Consider the following 19064-nt stretch of genomic DNA (forward strand, 5'->3'; position numbering starts at 1 on the left):
AAAAGCATGCACCACTACCACCCAGATGATATATTTTTTACTAAAAGGAATTTCTTTTAAACTATTTAGCATAAAAGAATAACTTTAATCAATAATTGTTGCTTTGAAATAAATCAAAAGAAAAGAAAACATAAATATTACTAAAATTCAATCCAGTTACCTTGGTAGGAAAATAACGCTTGGTCTTAAACTGTTTAAGGAATGAAGACAGAAAGAACGTCGTGAAGAAGAGGACAACACACCAGAAGAGCACATCGGGAACGTAGGGCCCGTGAGGACCGCAGGCTGACCCCACAAACATACCATGGAAGGTCTTACACTCCTGGAGGGGAGGACAGGAGAGGAAGGACATGGAGATTTTCAAGTATCCAATAGAGTACTCACGAATATGGTGGAATCTAAGGCATCAATTTTATATTCTACTCAGAATTAGAAGATTATGATATTCCTTTCAAAATCACCACAATAGAGGATTTTGCCAAGGTTCCCCTTCCTTTCAACTGCATGTTCCCTTTAGAGAAAGGCTCACAGTGACTGTTAACTGAAATGTCTCTTCTGCATCCCTGGAGGCCACAACTGCACTGCCTGACAGCTGGTTTAATTAAAAGCAGCAGACAGAAAATCACTACTGCACTTTTTATAGATGCTAAGGGAGCATAGAGAGAGCACTGCTCTAAAAGACAACTGGAGAGGAACACAGTGGCACACATCTGTGATCCTTATCTCTCTCAAGGTTAGGCTGAAGGTCCGGAAATTCAAGGCAAGTCTGCTATTTATATTCAGATGGCAGCCTGGAATAAATGAGGCTTTACCACTCACCCTAGAGAAAGCAGTAAAAATTAAAGGCAACTAATTCAGCTCTGACTTGACACCTGGGAGTGAAACATGGTCTTTCATAAGCAGCAAAACTGTCATTAAATTTCTAGCAAAACTACATCTGGTCTGGTGCTATAGCTCAGTAGTAAAGCACTCGCCTTGTATGTGTGAGGCCCTGGATCTAGGTCAGTTTTGCATATCATATTCTGCATATCAGATATTTACTTATGACTCATAACAGTAGCAAAATTACAGTTATGAAATAGCAATAAAATAATTTTATGGCTAGGGTCAACACAACATAAGGAACTGTATTAAAGGGTGACAGCATTGGGGAGGTTGAGAAGCACTGGTCTAAGGCTTTACATATCAGTTAAAAAAACACAAAAGAGGCTGCAGAGATGGCTCAGAGGTTAAGAGCATATCTGCTCTTAACTGGAGTAGTTTCCACCACCCCTATTGGGTGCCCACAGCTGCCTGAAACTCCAGCTCTGGGAATCTGACACCTTCTGGCCTTCGTAGGTACCTGCACTCATGCACACACCCACATAGATGCACATTAAAACATGACCATTTAAAAAAATTACAGAACGTATTTTGAAAACAATATACATATCATTATCAAGAAGAAAAGTTCAGCATAAATAGAAAGCTGGACATGGAAGCTCACATCTTGAATTCTAGCACAGGGAAGGTTAAGACAGGAAGACTGCTGAAAATCCTAGGTCAGTACAAGTTACAGCTTAAAACCACCCCAGAAGGAAACAGGGAGTGATAAAAGTGAGGTTCCCACGGATCTAAAATATCTCTCAATCCCTAATGTACTTACAGATACAGTGAGGTTTCCCCAAACAATGCTCTCTGCCGTCACATTCTTCCTCTTCCACAGTTCTATAGTTTCATTGCTAGGGTCAGATGGCTCAGCACAAACACATCTGAGAAATCAGAGCAAGATAAGTTTTAAGAATCATACATTCAATGTTTACATTTTTCTAAATCAATTGCACAAGTCTGTAACCTTTTTTTTTTTTTTTTTTTTTTTTGGCTTTTCAAGACAGGGTTTCTCTGTAGCTTTTAGAGTCTGTCCTGGAACTAAATCTTGTAGACCAGGAAGACTGTAACTTTTAATATCTCAGAATTTGTTCCATGTAGCAAGCATGGAAAGTAAGAAGTAAAACAGGAAGCAGAAGCAGGGCACCCCAAGTCTGAAGCCATGGTGGTGCTTTACAGGGTGTTCCAGGCAAGCAGGAGCTATGAAGCAAGACCCTGTCTTTAAAAAAAAAAAAAAAAAAAAAAAAGATACAATGTGGGGGAGCAGCTGCAGGAGCAGTGTGGATGTGAGGGAAAAAAGGTGAACAGAGCACAAGGGGAGAAGGTGAAAATGCTTCAGAAACAACCAGCCAAAGCAAGGAACTTTTGGGTGACATTAGTAGAACTAACATAACTGGCAGTGACACATTTACTTAATAACGCTAGTTGGATATGATTGGGAAGGAGAAAAAGACACCATCATGTTTACAGCAAGACTGTTTACCTCTCCATCCTATCCCCTTGGCCTCCACAGCACCACTGCCCTACTTATGCTCACTTTCCACAATCTTAACCTTCTTAGCACGGGGTTGCACAGACTACACTCCCAGCACCCTGGAGGTAGGGCAGAAGGATAAGGAGTTCAAGGTCATCTTTGGCTAGTCCACAACCTGAACCTTTTCCACCTTGTGGTGGTGCGAGGAATGAACCCAGAGCCTTGGCATGATAGGCTCTCACTACCTACATCCTTAGGTGTAACACTCACTCTTCAACAAATAAAACCACCAGCATAATATGAGATGCCTAAGATCAAAGAGTTCAGTCCATATCTAAAACCACCTGAACTACCAACTTGTAAATGTCAAAACACCCTGCATTATAAGCAAAGATGATATAAAGAGGATGTTACACATGGGACTGGGCATCGATGTGTCTAGTACTTCCAAGTAGCTCAGGGTCCATTATTTCAGACACCTCCCTACTTTGCTCATCAACTAAGACTGCAAAGAAGGTAACAGGAAGATAAAAATGGATTGACAGAAGAGAAGGATCTGTGGCATAGGGCCAAAATAGATGGCCTATTTGCCTTTTGCTGTTGATTATTTGGGGTGTGTTTGCCTCTTGTAGCCCAGCCTGCAGTCAAGGCTGACCTTGAGCTCCTGATCTAGACTTTACCAAAGCACTAGGTTTCCAACATGAACCACCACACTCAGATTGCCTTCTCTCGTGTTTTTATTTCTGTTTATGTTTTGAATGCTTTTACATTTATTTATTATGGGGAAACTGGGCATGCCACCACACTTCTGTAGCAGTCACAGGACAATTTTAGGAATTAGTTCTTTCCTTCCACCATATGGGTCCTAGAGATTGAATTCAGGTGTCAGTTTTGGCAGCAAGCAAAGGCCACCCATTCAACCATCTTTGCAGCACACCTTTTGTGTTCTAATGGTCACATTTCTCCTTGTAGTGACACAGAAGCACATGCAACTTCTGGACAGTAAAGAGAGCATTCCAGACATACTGGACTTTTATTTTGCATCTGTAACTTTTCTTAAAATGTTTATTTTATGTACTTTAGTGTTTAGCATACATGACTGTCTTCATGAGGGTGTCAGATGCCTTGAAACTGAAGTTGCATATAGTTGTAAGCTACCATGTGGGTGATGGAAATTGAACCCAGGTCCTCTCAGAGAACAGCCAGTGCTCTTAACCTGTGAGCCATCTTCCCAGCCCCAATGTCTGAAACTTTTTATAATCACTACACATGACTTTTCAAATATTCTTTTATTTAAAGCTTAAAATTTTCATTTCTCACTGAGTTGGAGGGAATTCATGTCTGGCACTATAAACAACTTTCAGCTAATGAGGTCGTGGACCCTAGAGGTGAATCTGTCACTTTGCTAAACCAGTACAATTGCAAGTTACATTCTAAAGACCCATTCTTGTGTGCACAGTTAATTTCCCCCCTCATAAAAGAAGCTTGCTTTTGCAGCAGAGACTCACAAAGAGCCACAATGGGTGAGAATGCAAAGAACAACTACCTGTGGGGCACTCATTCCCACATCTACAACACAACCCGCACACCTAAGGCTCAGAGAATACTGCAAAGGAGGGAGCAGAAAAACTATAAAAGTCAGGGGACCAAGACACCCTAGCAAAGCTGTACTCATGAAATCGTAACAATGTAGCTACTTAAACAAAACCAACACAATGACATTGGTAGGCATCCCACTAGGGATGAGGGCAGTCTCATAAGGCCCCACCTCTAGATGAAGAGCCACAGCCAATCAATGACTGCTAAGAGAGGGAAAATCAGTCTTCTCCAGGGACAAGTACCATGATAGATCAAAGCGGTTCGCCCCCAAAACAAACATATTCAAGCAATATAAAATGGGGTCAGCAGGTTGTATTTATATATTCATAAGTGTCTGTGTTATAGGATATCTGTACACTGTGTGGAGATACATTGCTGTGGTTGGTTTAATAAAGATCTGAATGGCTAAGAGCTAAGCAAGAGGTAAAGTTGGGACTTCCAAACAAAGAGGGAGAAAGAGGAAATGAATCTCAGAATGTTGTGGGAGAAGGAAGAAGACATGAAGAGGAAACAGGCAAGATGGAAGAATGTAAATTAACATAAATGGGTTAAGTTATAAGAGTTAGTAAGGAACAAACCTAAGCTATTCATAATTAACAACAAGTCTCAGTGTCATTATTTGTGAGCTGGTGGTCCAAAGAAAAATCCAACTGCATGTCAGTGTGTGTGTGTGTGTGTGTGTGTAAAACAATAATAATTTTAAAAGATATGATTTTGAGAGGGCAAGGGACAAGGAAAGAGTTGCAAGGGGAAAAGGTAGGGAAGAAATGATGTTAATACAGTACTCAGGTAATCCTCAAAAATTAACAAAAAAATTAATTAAGATGGCAGAGTTCAAGGCCAATCGGGTCTACATAGCTAGTTCAAGATCATCCAGGTATATATAGTGAGATCTTTAAAAAAATATAAAAGGCTAGAGATGCTAAGTGATAGAGCTTGCCTACTATGGTAGCTTGAACATAATTAGCCCCTATAAGCTCATAAGGAGTGATACTATTTAAGAGGTACGGCTTTGTTGGAGAAGGTATGGCCTTGTTGGAAGAAGTATGTCACTGTGGGAGTGGGCTTCATGGTCTCATATATGCTCAAGCTATGCCCAGTAACACGGTTCAGTTCTTGTTACTTGCAGATCAAGATATAGAACTCTAGGTTCCTTCTCCATCACCACGTCTGCCTGCATGCCATCATGCTTCTTACCATGATGATAACAGACTAAATCTCTCAAACTACAAGCCACCTCAATTAAATGTTTTCCTTTTTAAGAGTTGTCATGGTCTTGGTGTCTCTTCACAGCAATAGAAACCCTAACTAAGGTAGAAATCAGTGCCAGGGACTGGGGTACTGCTGTGATAGGCCTGATCACATTTTTGTTTGGAGGAATTTGGACTTTGGAACTTTAAGTTAGGAAAGCAGTGGAATGCTTTAAGTGCTGCTTAATGACCATATTAGGAGGAGCACGGGGTCAGTGAAGCTCAGGGTCATTTGAACTGTGGGGCCTGACTAAAGAGGTTTCAGGAGAAGAATTTTAGTATGTTGTCTAGAAATCATTCTTGTGATATTTTGGTAAAGAATGTGGCTGCTTTTTGCCATTTTCTGAAAAGTCTGCTTGAGGCTAAAATGAAGAGTTTTTGGTTAATTCCACTGGCAGAGGAAATTTCAAAACAGCCTAGTATGTGGTTACTAGTCTTCATGCTTATAATGATTTATAATGAAAAGGAGCAAGTTGAGCAAGGAAAAATACAAAAATTACTATTTGAGGAGAAAAGGGGCATCAGGAAGTGGAATGGAGCAAAATACTGTGTTCAAGGAGATAAACAGATCAAGAAATGGAATAAAGGGAGTGGTGACCTCAGGGCAAGATTCCACCCAGCTAAGCCTCCAATTTGTGAATAGGGATTAAAGATAACCTCAGAGCTGGCAGCAGTGGTACTTGCCTTTAACCCCAGCAGTTCAGAGGCAGAGACAGGAGGATCTCTGAGTTTAAGACCAGACTGGTTGACAGATGAGATTCAGGACAGCCAAGATCAGGCAGTGAAGGAAACCATCAAAACCAGAAGATATAAGTGAATGAGAGGGCCATGTTTCCGGCCAGCAAACAGCAAAACTTGACAGCTTCAGCCGTGTCGTTCTGGCTTTAGAGTCAAGGATAGAAAAAACAGGGTTGTAGAATCTTCCTCTGTGACTAAAGAAAGCAGTTGAAGCCAGGTATGTGTCAGGGGTGTTCCTGAAAAGAGGTCTACAGAGGCCAGTGTGTGAAGCTATGAAGGAGAAGCCTGGATTACCTTGGAGAACCCAGGATGCTAGAGATGCTGAGGAGGAGAGCTGCTAACAGGGAGTGGAACCAGCCCAAGAGAAAGAACTATGTTGTAGTCAAAGAAGAAAGGAGTTGAAGATCTCAAGAGTGTTTTGACATCAGACATGGAAATACAGAGCTTGGAGTTTGCACAGCTGATTTTCAGTGTTGCTTTGGTCCAGCATTTCTTTACTAAGCTTCCTTCCCAACATTTTGGACTGGTAATATATGCCCTGTGCCATTATATGTTGCTAGTATTTGATCTATTTTTTTATAAGGAGTTACAAAGATTATATGACTCTCAGAAGAGATTTTGAACTTTAGACTTTTACATGAGTACTGTGATAGACTATAAGGGGTTTTGAAGTTGGACTAAATACATTTTACATTATGATCCTGTTACAAACTTATGGAAACCAGGGAGTTTGGAATGTGGTAACTTGAATGCAATTGGCTCCATAAGTTCAAAGGGAGTGGCACTGTTAGGCGTGCTTTTGTTAGAGTATGTATAGCCTTATTGTAGAAGTTGTCAATGTGGGGGTGGGCCTTACAAGGTCTATGCTCAAGCTAAACCCAGTGACAAAGTTCACTTCCTGACATGATATTGGAGAAGCTGAGAGTTCTACATCTTGAGCCACAGGCAACAGGAAGTGAACTTTCTCCTTTATAAAAGTTGCCATGATCATGGTGTCTCTTCACAGCAATAGAAACCCTAAGGCACCTACCATGCACAAAGCCCTGAGTGCCATCTAAGAGCAACAAAAAGATACTAATGAAGTGCCTTTCTTGACGACAGTATACTATATGTAAAAATGACAGGTACAGCTGTTGAAATTCTATACTTTAAAAATGCAATTATATAAAATGCGAGGAATACATAAAATCATTATACCAGTGAACAAAAGTGAATAAACTTTACCAACTATAATTCTACCCATGAATGTTTGAATAAAATTTCATCTGAATCAAATGACAATTATACTATGGCCTAGATGGTAAATACAACTAGATACAGTGAATACTACATTGCAAAAATTCCATTTTCTTTCTTTCGGCTATGTATGTAGCACAGGTGAACCTTTAACTTGTTGTACTTCCTCCTGCCTTAGCCTCCTGAGTAACAGAATTAAAAATGTGTCCCACCATGCTGAACTCTCAGATAAACAAACAAGCAAACAAAAAAAAAAAAGTTAGAAAAAATTGCTCTGGCCGGGCGGTGGTGGTGCATGCCTTTAATCCCAGCACTCGGGAGGCAGAGGCAGGCGGATCTCTGGGAGTTCGAGGCCAGCCTGGTCTACAAGAGCTAGTTCCGGGACGAGCACCAAAGCTACAGAGAAACCCTGTCTCAAAAAACTAAAAGCTCTGATATTTTAGAAAAAAGATATTTAACATAAGGAAGAAACTTAACTTTAACATAAGAAGCACTTACGTGTAACTGGTCAGTTCATCCAAATTGTTGTGCATATTAAATGCATATATTTCTCCTAAATGAAAGAGTTTCTCCAAAGCTTCATAGATGAATATGATACAAATGAGAGCGGCAAAAGCTTCTTCTGTGAACCGAGTAATGTAACACACAAGGCTGCTTGCATCTGTTGCAACCAATACAATGCACAAGAAAGAAGTCCACAGACCAATACTGGTTCTTAATGATAGGTAGGAAAGGTGATAATCTCTGTTGAGAAGTATAAATGGGAACATGATCACCATGTACATACAGAATAGCATTTGCACCTAAGGTTTTTCGTAACAAGCAGTAAGAACACAAGCAACACAGGATTCCTTTAAAAATAACAATTACCAAATGGCCAAAATAATGATTAGATGAAGTTCTGTGTTTTTCTGCTTCAACTGGAGACTTGGTTATTATATGAAAGATTTACAGTGAAAATATACTAGGCAATAAAGGCATAAAGCCACTAGCCCTTACATTAGCAAACAGTTATATCAAACAAATGACAGGTTAAAAGCAACTGCGCCTGGCTTTCTGAAGACGAAGAATCCATGTGTAAGGTGAAAACACTCAGCACCCCAACATCTTGCCACTCCTATTCCTTCTTCACCCACCACTATCCCTACAAAAAAGTAGTTTCTTACTTTTAATTTCAAATAAGAGATACGCTAAGTCATTTCATCCCTGCTCGTCAGTGGAGTACACCATATCAAAATTAGAACCAGCTTAGCCAATAAGCAGAGAATCAGGGCAAGAGAATTACAACAAATATTCAGATACCTCCGCTGTTTCAGGTTAAAATACTTGACTGCCCATATGCCATCCAGGGAATGGTATTGTTAATGCTGAATTCAAAGTCTATTACCTATAGTATGCCCATGCCGTGAACAGCCTAGCTATAAGATACTAACTGTGCACTCTGATAGCTCTGAGCCCTTTCCTCTTTACACAAGATCGCCTGGCAAAGCCAGCCTTGGGCTTTCAAGATCTATTTCACTCTATACTATGTAAGAGCTACATTTCCCCTAACAAACAGTTCAAACACCTTACTGGTTTAATTTTGCAAGCACTAAGAATTTTTATTGCTCTCCAAATGTGCTTATCAATACTCAAATCCACTAAATGAGCACTGATAGGCAATCTTACTTTCCCTTACTTCTACATTACTGAGGAGAAGTGATAGTAGGAGCCTTGGTAGGACAACCACATAGAAGCACACAAAGATATTGCAGTTCATAAACAGTATACTACAACACATAATTGACAGGTATACAAATAGAGGGGATGAGAATTACTACTTACCTACAGAATTTAAATAAAATTTTTTCAAACACTAGGACTGGACCTGTGCTCCCCAGAATTGTTAGAGGCTGCCCAGCAAACAATGAATATGCAATCCCAGTTAATGATGCTCCAAAAAGAGACTCTATTGCACTCTGTTTAAGGGAAAATGAATAGAAGTAACACATCAAAAAGTGATCTCTAATCATCTGGAGAACACAGATGCTAGCCAAGCAGTTACACATGTATCAAGTACATCAAGAAAACTGCTTTGTCTTTGCATATTTAGTTGAACTTTTGACAATCATCCTTAGCCCAACACTCAATATTGTAAGACACAAAAGGCGCAAAGGTAAACACAGGGCTTCAAGTTCATCTGTGGTGTTTTATTTCTAAGCACATACAAGCAGAAAAGCATGAATTATTTTTACTACTCTTCTATGACTAAAATAAATATTTTTTCACTCTAAAAATAAAAAGCACATTAAATACTCAAGATGGTGATTAAAAATAATCTCCAAATAGGTAAACATGTGACCCTCAGTTTTCAAAAAAAAAAAAAAAAAACACTTTGCATACATTTCTTAGAAATTAATCTAAAGTGATAGTCTTAAATGATTTACTTTAAAATGATAGAGGTAACACAAACAAGGTGGGGAGTACTCTGTAAGTTCGCAGAGACAATAAATGAGTAAATATTTTATCATTAAAGCTCAGCAAAATGAGAACAATGGAAATGAAAGTCTTGGAGGAGTTCTCAGTGAGTAAGACAGAGTAAAGTTTTGTTTCACTATGGCATTATAGGCTGGCTAATGAGGTTAAATGGTGAAGCAATGACAATGTGCTATGCCACTAGACAAAGGGTAGGATCAGAGAGAAAGGAAAAGAATTTACCATTGTTAAGCATCAAGGCCAACTGGGGTGTGCTATCCAGAAAGGAGAAAGCCCAGGATTGGTAAAGGCAAGACAAGAAGTTATAAGAAACAAAGCTCCTGAAACAAGAGGCAGCACAAGAGCAGGCGAGGATGGGGTTGCCCTGGAAGCCTGGCCAGTGCCTGGAATGCAGCCTTGGGGACTTGGGAGTCTAAGGGTTTTTATTTTTAAACAGGGTGATGACGATTAGGAGACCCCACGAGTGTCTATGAAGGCACCTTCAAACCATGTCTGTTAACCTTGGGAATATCACACAAAAGCAGCATTTCTCATCAACTCCAATAGCATCTTCCAAACCAGAATCATAAAGTATCAAAATATAACTGAACTAATGGTAATATGAAAAAACAAGCCTCCATATTAATAACATATTAATCATAAAAATAAATGTTTTCTCTCTGAAAAATAGGGCTTCATTACAAAACACTGATATGCAATCACCAACTCCTTAATTATACTAAAATATGTACATTTTAAATCTGAATTTAAGGTGAGCTTGAGTTAGAGGTGAAAATGTCTTAAGTGAAATTTGGGGGAGGGGACACAAAAACTGAAAAGAAGGACATGTCAAAACTCAAATGGAGCAGGTGAGCACAAAGCAGAGGCCTTTCCCCCACGTGGTGGGTCAAAAATGCGGACACTGTCACCACAAACTCATTTACCACTCCCACCCCATCTTCCCCTAATATGGAGCTGTTTCACATGCTCCTCTCCACTCTGCGCTCTGATGGTCTGATCTGCTGGCCACTCTCCTCCTTCCATTCTATAACCATCGAAGCTCCCACACACCCTCCCTCCCTACAACAGTCTCCAATCTCTGTTTCTTCTCGCTGCTCTATGCTTCCGAATGTGAGCTCCTAAAATGTACACTTCTTTTTTTTTTTTTTGATTTATTTATTTATTAGGAATACAATATACTGCTGGCAAGGAAGGCACCAGGTCTCATTACATTACAGATGGTTGTGAGCCACCATGTGGTTGCTGGGAATTGAACTCAGGACCTCTGGAAGAGCAGCCAGTGCTCTTATCCTCTGAGCCATCTCTCCAGCCCCTAAAATGTACACTTCTATAAGACAATGGAAACAAACACCTCATCTCCCCATTGTTTCCTCTGTAAAAGGCTTGTTTCCTCTATTTCTGCCTCTTCATTCCTTAGTTCTCCTCTCTCAGTTAAACACTGCAGGGAACACGAGCTCCCATTTACTGTCGACCTTTCTGGTTAGGCTCCCTCTGCTACCTTTGTCTCTCTTCCTACGCCAGCGTCAAACATACTATCTCGGGTACATGGTGTCTAAGGGCAGAAGGAGAAGACAGGCAGTGACAGTCCATGAGCCAAGCAGCAATATTTCTAAGAGGTAATAACTAAACCACATTGTCACAGTGTCCAGCAGAGCTATACGTATAATTTTTGACAGCACAGCAACTAAAAACATATATGAACAATGATTAAAGGAAAAAGGAATCTAAGTAGTAAAAACCAAATTCAGTATTAGAAATTTTCAGTTATTTAGAAAAAGATGTCTTTACAATTGAATTGTCACCACTTACATTTTAGCTATTGTTTTAACCTTTTATCTATAAAAATACAAAATTTCTTTCAAAAGTATTATTAAAACAAACTTTAGAAATCAAGAATTATGTCACTCAAATGCCATTAAAATATATGTATACTCCCCATAAAATGCCATTCAAAATTTTATGACGCACCAGTTCCTCCATAGTTATTAGCAAGTACAGCAAACAGGACTCTAGATTCACATGGGAAAAGGGAGACAGCACCCAATTGCAAATAAAAGTTTTGTCAACTTTCAGATAGATTAAATAACAAAATGAAAACAAACATAACTTCAAAATTCCATCCACTCTATAGCTACATTTGTTGTTTCAAACAGTCTCAGTTCAGTGACCAGCTGGGGCTGAGGAGTTAAATACAGTCATAACCCTAACCCTATGGTAACTAACAGGACAGGGAGCCCCATGGATAAATTTCCCACCATGACCCACCCAGAGCAGTTCATCTCCCCCACAACCCACCCATCCCCCAGAAGACAATGGAAGTTTTACTCAATTTATAACCATATCATCAAGCAAGGTAAGATAAACTGTTTGGTTTTTGTTTTTACCTCAACTGTGCATCTTCTCCTGTTCAAATGGCTTCCCCATGTTTTCCACAGCAATTACCTTTGGGGGAAGTCTGCTTTGGGACAGGTTAATGCTGTGGGTCGACTCTTCAAATACAAGCACGAATAGTGAGACAAATGCATACAGACACTTGCCTCTGAGGAGCTGGGAGCCTGGCCACTACCAATCTTTTGTACTCACTATTCTGCCTTCTGTAGCTTCTCCAAGCAGCCCTCCAAAAGTGATTACAGGAGACATACAGGCACAGTATAGGAAAAGAATCGAGGCCAGGCACTGCAGACTTAATGCATCCTTGAAGTCACTCAAGAAAAAAGGTGCTTTCCTTTTGATGTCAAGTATCAAACCACCAAAAAGCCTAAATAGGTGAGATGAAACTCGTCAAGCTGTAGACTAGAGGATTCTAACTAGTTCACACTAAAACTATGGGCTACATAAAACTGTAGGTGCTTACTATTTTGCCAATAAAAATTTAAATCACGGTATAACTTATAGAAGATATACTCATTGACTCTAATGAAATGATGTCAGAGGAAAGAAGATCTCATTAAGTTAATGGAAACATAACATTAAACTATATATGCTGAAAAGGCTGCAGGCAAATGACTTTATAGGAGCAACTTTGAATGCAAATATACAAATAAACATATAATAAACAAAACCTAACCAGCCATGCATGTAAATGTGCAACTTCAACTCTATTCTTTATTTGCAGTACAGAGCAGAAAGGCAATGGGCAGTTATAGCTTACAAAGTAAGTATTGTATAAGTAGAGTGAATGTGGCTCGCTAACATTTAATTCAGAAGTCAACTAAGAACTATGTCTAATGATTTTTAACTCTTGAATTATTTATATGAGTATTTTTGTCCAAGAAAAAAACATTTAAAGCTATTTCAGTACATTATTACATATGTAACGAGTATATTGATAAAACTAAAAGGTTTTATTACAAATAAAAACCTATATTTGCATTAAAACATCAAAACCATACCATTTAAACTTAAAAAATGGGTTTTTAGATATATTTAATTTGAAAATATCCCAATAAAACATAAACACCCTAAGAGATAGGGACTTTTGTTCAATGTCATGCTTCTTGTTAGCAGAACCCTGCCTGGTATACAAAAGGTACTAAATAAATGCTGCTGAACTGAAAATTCAGAACAGTCTTATGACTCAGGAAACAGGGGATTTTATATATATATATATACCAAATGCAAGAAAATAGATGAATACTAAATTTAAACTTTTGAGGGTTTGGATGCTTCAAGCTTTACCATTCTAATTTTTTTAAGTTAGATACTAAACAAATCCTAAAGGCGAGTTGACAAGCAGAAGTGATTCTGTCACAAAAGGAATCAGCTTTCAATTAAAAAGGTATCAATGACAATCTTCATCATCAAATGAACAACTGATTACTTAACAGGTAGCAAAGGAGGCTCTCAGGTGTGTGAGAGGAATGTGCCTCTAACTAGGTACTTCCATCTCTAAAGTACAAAGAAATGGTTACAGCCAATAGGAGACCAGCACTATTGGCGGAGAAATAAAAAATCTTATTCTGTTACATTCACAAAGATAAAATCTTATTCTGTTCCATTTCACTAGTCATTGATATTGACTGTGCTGAATATATTAGCTGCTGTTCTTGTCAACAGTGTCTGTATGAGATACCCTAGTTATATAAGCAAAGATTGAACTCTAGGTCCTTTAAAACCACAGTGACTACCAGTGCCCCATTTAACACCAATAGCTATACTTCACAACAGTATGGAAATGCTGCCACAATCAACTACTACACAGTGTTTTAAAGATATTTTATTATACTTTACCAGGTAACATTTCTATCCTTTACTCTAAAATTAACTTTCTAATTTCTCTAATAATGATTCCAGATGCCAATAGTAGGGTTTAAACATGCTTGTCCATCTAATTTTACAGTATTTCAAAAAGTAATGTTCACATAAGTTTTAAATCCATGCACAATGGATAAAAATCATTCACTGTAATTCCACTTTAATCTCATAATTCTTTAACTAGGAAAAGAATCTATATTTTCTTTCAGAACCTTTGTAGATATTACCAAAAAATCCACATAATACAATAATAACTACAAATTTGAATATATGTCCCATTATTTTCATTTTAAAATTTGGTATTATGTGTTATTAAAATTTTTTTAAAATGCATAAATTCCCCTTAATGTTATATATCTTATAGAAAATGAGTTTTTACAAAACCACAGAAGGAATAATGTATGAGATTAGGTTCCAAATACTTGAGGAGTTAAAAGAGAAGACTGTTGGTGCCTTTCTATCAAACCAGTGCTTAATCCCCCAAAGAAACAACTGTACCCACCGTCCGGTCCTCTGCAGCTCAGGCCCGGCATGATGAGCAGCCTCCTTCGGAGGCTCGGCAGACATGGGAGCAGATCCATTGGGAAACACGGGAATCTTCCTCTTTTCCTGAATTCCACAGAAACATACTTTTAGAATTCAACTTTAAGAAAACTGACAAGGTATCTGAGATGGCTAGAGGAAATATTACATCTCATGAGGATTTTACACAAGCACACATGGGAAAAAATGTTTTCTAGTATAACCTTTTAAAACAATAACATTAATAGCATTTTAAAAAGATGCAATTTAAAAGAATTTACCATCTGTTTCTGTTCACATTATAAATTTATAATTAGTTCTCTGCACCTTCTAACATCAGTGTATTATAAGATAAATATACCATTTCAAATTGCTGTTCTGCAGTAACTATTTTTTTAGTTTCCGCTGCTGTGACTAAAAGCAAATTGGAGAGGAAAGGGTTCAGCTCATATGTCCTGATCTTAGTCCTTCATGAAGGGACGTCAGGACAAGGAACCTAGGGCCAAGAACTGGAGCAGAGACTAGGGAGGAACACTGCTTACTGGCCTGCTTCTCATGGCTTGCTCAGCTTGCTTTCTTATAGCATCCAAGACCACCAGGTAAGCGGTGGCACTGCCCACAGTGAGCTAGGCCCTTACAGACTTCAGTCTTGCCTATGGAAATTCTTAGTCAAGTAAGATTCCCTCCTTCCTAAACAACTCAAGCTTATGGTCAGCTGACACTAGCAAACCCAGCTATAAACATAAACATTCTCGTAAAGAAGCACGTTTTCATCAAAATATTTATAATACTACTCGTGGTTAACTACCAAAAACAAATTTTTCATTAATTTTTAAAGATACTACTTTTTCCATACACCTGCACTGCCAGTTCTCAGGAGGCTAAGGCAGAAAGTCTGAATTCAAGAACAATCTGGGCTATGAAAAAGATCTTGAGCCGGGCGGTGGTGGCGCACGCCTTTAATCCCAGCACTCGGGAGGCAGAGGCAGGCGGATCTCTGGGAGTTCGAGGCCAGCCTGGTCTATAAGAGCTAGTTCCAGGACAGGCTCCAAAGCTACAGAGAAACCCTGTCTCAAAAAAAAAAAAAAAAAAAAAAAAATCTTGAACTTCAAGGAAAGAGGGAGGGAGGGAGGGAGGGAAAAGAAGGCAGAAGCCAACATTTTCCCTTTCCTAAAATATTTCCTTAGATAAGTTACACAAGAATTCCTTCAGTATCCCCTTACATTTTATTTTAAAATCAATGAAACCACTTCTAAGGTAAAGGATCTTCTCCCCGACATGAACACAAAAGGAGTATTTCATAGGTTACCTCAACAGAGAACTGGCTAAAGGAATACCTATGTGCAGATAAACATATATAATGCAAAGAGGGAGGAAATAGAATAAGCAGGGAGCAAGACAGATATATGAGTCTGTAAGAGCTCCTGTGAAGTTTTAAAACTCCCATGGACCCAGATACACAACACTTTATTAATACAGAGTAGCTAGATTTGGATAAAAAAGGAAGATCACCACTTGAAAAGGTCAAAGCTAAAACCAATGTGTTTCCCCTTACATCAAAGGGGAAACAAAAAACAACATAGAAGCCCAAGAAAGTAAGAACAAAAGAACGTATGACATAGCTAAGCTGTAGCTAAAACATGAAAATATGAAGTATCAATCGGTGGCTCATGCTTACAATTCTAGAAAGACACTAAAGCAGGAGGATCACTAGAAGCTTAAGAAAATCTTGTCTACAAAACAAAAATCAAACGAAACAATTTTTTTTAAACAAATATTTAAAAGATGAGTGTTAGAGATGGCTCAGTAGTTAAGAGCACTGACTGCTCTTCAGAGGATCTGTGTTCAATTCCCAGCATTAACATGGTGGCTCACAATTATACATAACTCCAGTTTTGGGATACTTGATCCTGGGCACCAGTCACGCATGTGGTACACATTCATATGCAGGCAAAACACCCATACATATAAAATAAAATAAATGTAAAAAAAGGAAAACTTTAAAAGGAAAATAATTAACTACGTAAGGAAAGAAGGATAAAATAAATCTTTACTGGAGGATAGTGAGGAGGTGAAGCAAATCAGCTAAAAGCAGGAATGAAGCAGAAAAAGACCCATCTTTTAAAAAATCTAAAATAATTTTACAAACTACTCTTTGAAAAATATAATAAATAATTTATCTATTAATCAAACCAAAGATATCTCAGGATATAATTCCACAAACCAAGGGAAGTACATCCTCCCTGAATCTACCTTTGGTTCCTGTAGCTCCTACTTCCAGTATCAGGGTTCAAATTTAGGGCCTTGGGCATGCTGACAAAGTGCACCCACTGAGCCATACCCACTATAAATAGTTACGACTTTTGAGTTATAAAACATGCATAACTCACATTTTTATTACAAGTTTTTAACTTAAAAAAGAAAAAAGAAAATACCCCTAGAAGCATATCCAGGTTCTTACCTGAGAAGGAACACTTTTTGGTGGCTCTATGCGTATGGAAGGATCCCATTCTCCTGGAGGAAGGACAGTTACTTGATCTAAAAACTCATCAATTCCAGATAAAAGGTCATTTCGATCCTTTGCTTTATAAGCTACATCATGAAAAATCTAAGGAGAGAAGATACCAAGCATAAGGATTTCTACAGTGGACAGAAAAAACTGACTGTATTAAAATGCACTTTAGATGCAGAAATAAATTCTGTGCTGGAGCAAGAGCATCATGATTAACAGCAGCACTGCGTGCGGAGGACACACTTTCAGTTCCCAGAATTGCAGGGTGGCTCATAACTACTTGTAATTGCAGTTCTGGGGGATATGACACAATCTCATGGACTCCACGGGACCTGCACTCATATGTACATGTACCTCTCTCCCCTGTGCACATATGCATAGAATGTAAAATAAATAACAAAAATAAAGTCACTAAAAATGGTATAATTCTCATCAGCTACAGACATTCATCTCACCTAGCAAGAGTTAGTCCATCATTAGTATGGACTAACATAAATAGATCAATCAACAACAAATAACTGAAGAAAATGATGAGTTGGTACAAAGAAAATATTTCACAGACAAATAGTAATTTTACAAGATAAAAATCGATTCACTACAAAACAATTCATTGCAATAATGTCAGGTCATTGTATTTCTGCCATTAAAGTGTTATTTATCCTGAAAATAATTATGATCAAGAGGGACAAAAGTTCAAAAAAAGAATAAATATTAAACAAAGTGCAGAATGGAAAGCTGACAAGAGAAAAATAAGCAGCCAAGCAAAAATGTTGCTGAGAAGACTGATAACCCAGCAACTGAAGGCAGAGGGAGGAGAACTGGTGTGAGTTTGAGCACAGTCCAGGCTATACAAAAGACTTCATCCAAGAAAAGCCAACCAACCAACCAAACAAACAAACAAAACAGTAATAACTGAGGGAAACGGTAAAACAGTACTTAGGAAGACAGAATCATAGCTGTACTGTACAGGGGTACAAAGAGCAAAACTCATCCAAGAAACAGAAAGGAAGCTACTATGGCCAGAGCAGGGTTTAAGCACGGGATACGTGCAAGGTTCCCTGAAAATACCAGAACAAGGTTTGATCTGAACGTAAAGCTGATGTGGTGATTCATATCTTTATCCCAGCACTCGAGAGACGAAGCTAAGATTCCCAAGAGTGGGACCAACCTCAGCTACACAGCTAGTTTGAAGTATGCTTGGATTATAGAGAAAACACAACTCAAAAAAGGGGGGAAAAAAACTTTAAATAATTAGGCTATGGATAAATTCTGGATTCAATGTTAGACTTATACATATGTTATTATTGTCAATACAGGTAAGAACTCCAAAGGAAAAAAAAATCACTTGAGTTGCCACAGTAAAGGTCAGAGTCTAGACCAGAAAAATGGCAGTGATTACAGAAATGTATGATGAGCTGACACGGACGACGTCCAGGTTTACAGGGTTTCTGATGGTCCGTGCAGATATGTTGGCATGTCTGGCAAAATCTTCTAGAAATCTCTCTCAAAGAAGCAGAAGTCCTGATCACCAAAGAGTTTACAGTCAAACACAACAACAAAATCAAGAGAGAGAAGTAAGAAGAAACAGCAAAAGACCCAAGGAAGCCCCAAAAAGGCAACATCCTAAAAGCTAGGACCAAATAAATTTCAAAATGTCAAATTGAAAGAATAGCAATAAAACAGATGAAAAACTACCTAGTATTGCTAAGAAATAAATCTTAAAACCCTCAACAAATGCATGTGTTACAAGAGTACATATGAAATAAAATAGCATAGACATCAAAGATCATTTTATAAGCTTTACTATGAGAGAAAGAAGGGCTATAATTGTATATTCACTGTCTAGCTCAAAGGGATTTGACTGTAATTACCTCATCAGTCATGAGAGTGGCTATGGATCTGCCAATTTCATGGTATTGTGGGGCCTTCCCTGCTGGGCCCAGTAACAGAAACAAAAACCTAAGGAAAGATTGAAATATGCAGATTTTAAAAGAAACAACACATATACACAAATCCAGGAAACTTCTACAAATAATTCCATTATAAACATAGAAGCAACACACAGACCTTCTTTGCAATCACCCACAAGAATCAAGGGGAAAAAATGGCAATTCTATTCAAAACAGATCTTAACTGA

At 38.4% G+C, this 19064-nt stretch overlaps 1 protein-coding gene across 4 annotated transcripts in view; it reads right to left on the reverse strand.

Moving 5' to 3' along the window:
* Positions 1–19064, reverse strand: part of Slc4a7 (solute carrier family 4 member 7) — a 92112-nt gene that overhangs the window by 22187 nt on the left and 50861 nt on the right. For 3 of the 4 annotated variants that reach the window (XM_057769698.1, XM_057769697.1, XM_057769700.1), the window contains 8 exons: positions 18799–18886; positions 16877–17023; positions 14396–14502; positions 12223–12397; positions 8989–9122; positions 7663–7908; positions 1646–1751; positions 161–322 (listed from right to left, as the gene is read on the reverse strand). In XM_057769698.1, coding sequence (XP_057625681.1) covers positions 161–322; positions 1646–1751; positions 7663–7908; positions 8989–9122; positions 12223–12397; positions 14396–14502; positions 16877–17023; positions 18799–18886 — 1165 coding nt within the window. Of the gene's footprint in view, positions 1–160; positions 323–1645; positions 1752–7662; positions 7909–8988; positions 9123–12222; positions 12398–14395; positions 14503–16876; positions 17024–18798; positions 18887–19064 lie in introns of those variants that run through there. The other variant, XM_057769699.1, reaches the window with a different exon arrangement.

The sequence above is a fragment of the Chionomys nivalis genome, chromosome 5 (genome assembly GCF_950005125.1).
Source record: "Chionomys nivalis chromosome 5, mChiNiv1.1, whole genome shotgun sequence".
Lineage (NCBI taxonomy): Eukaryota > Metazoa > Chordata > Mammalia > Rodentia > Cricetidae > Chionomys > Chionomys nivalis.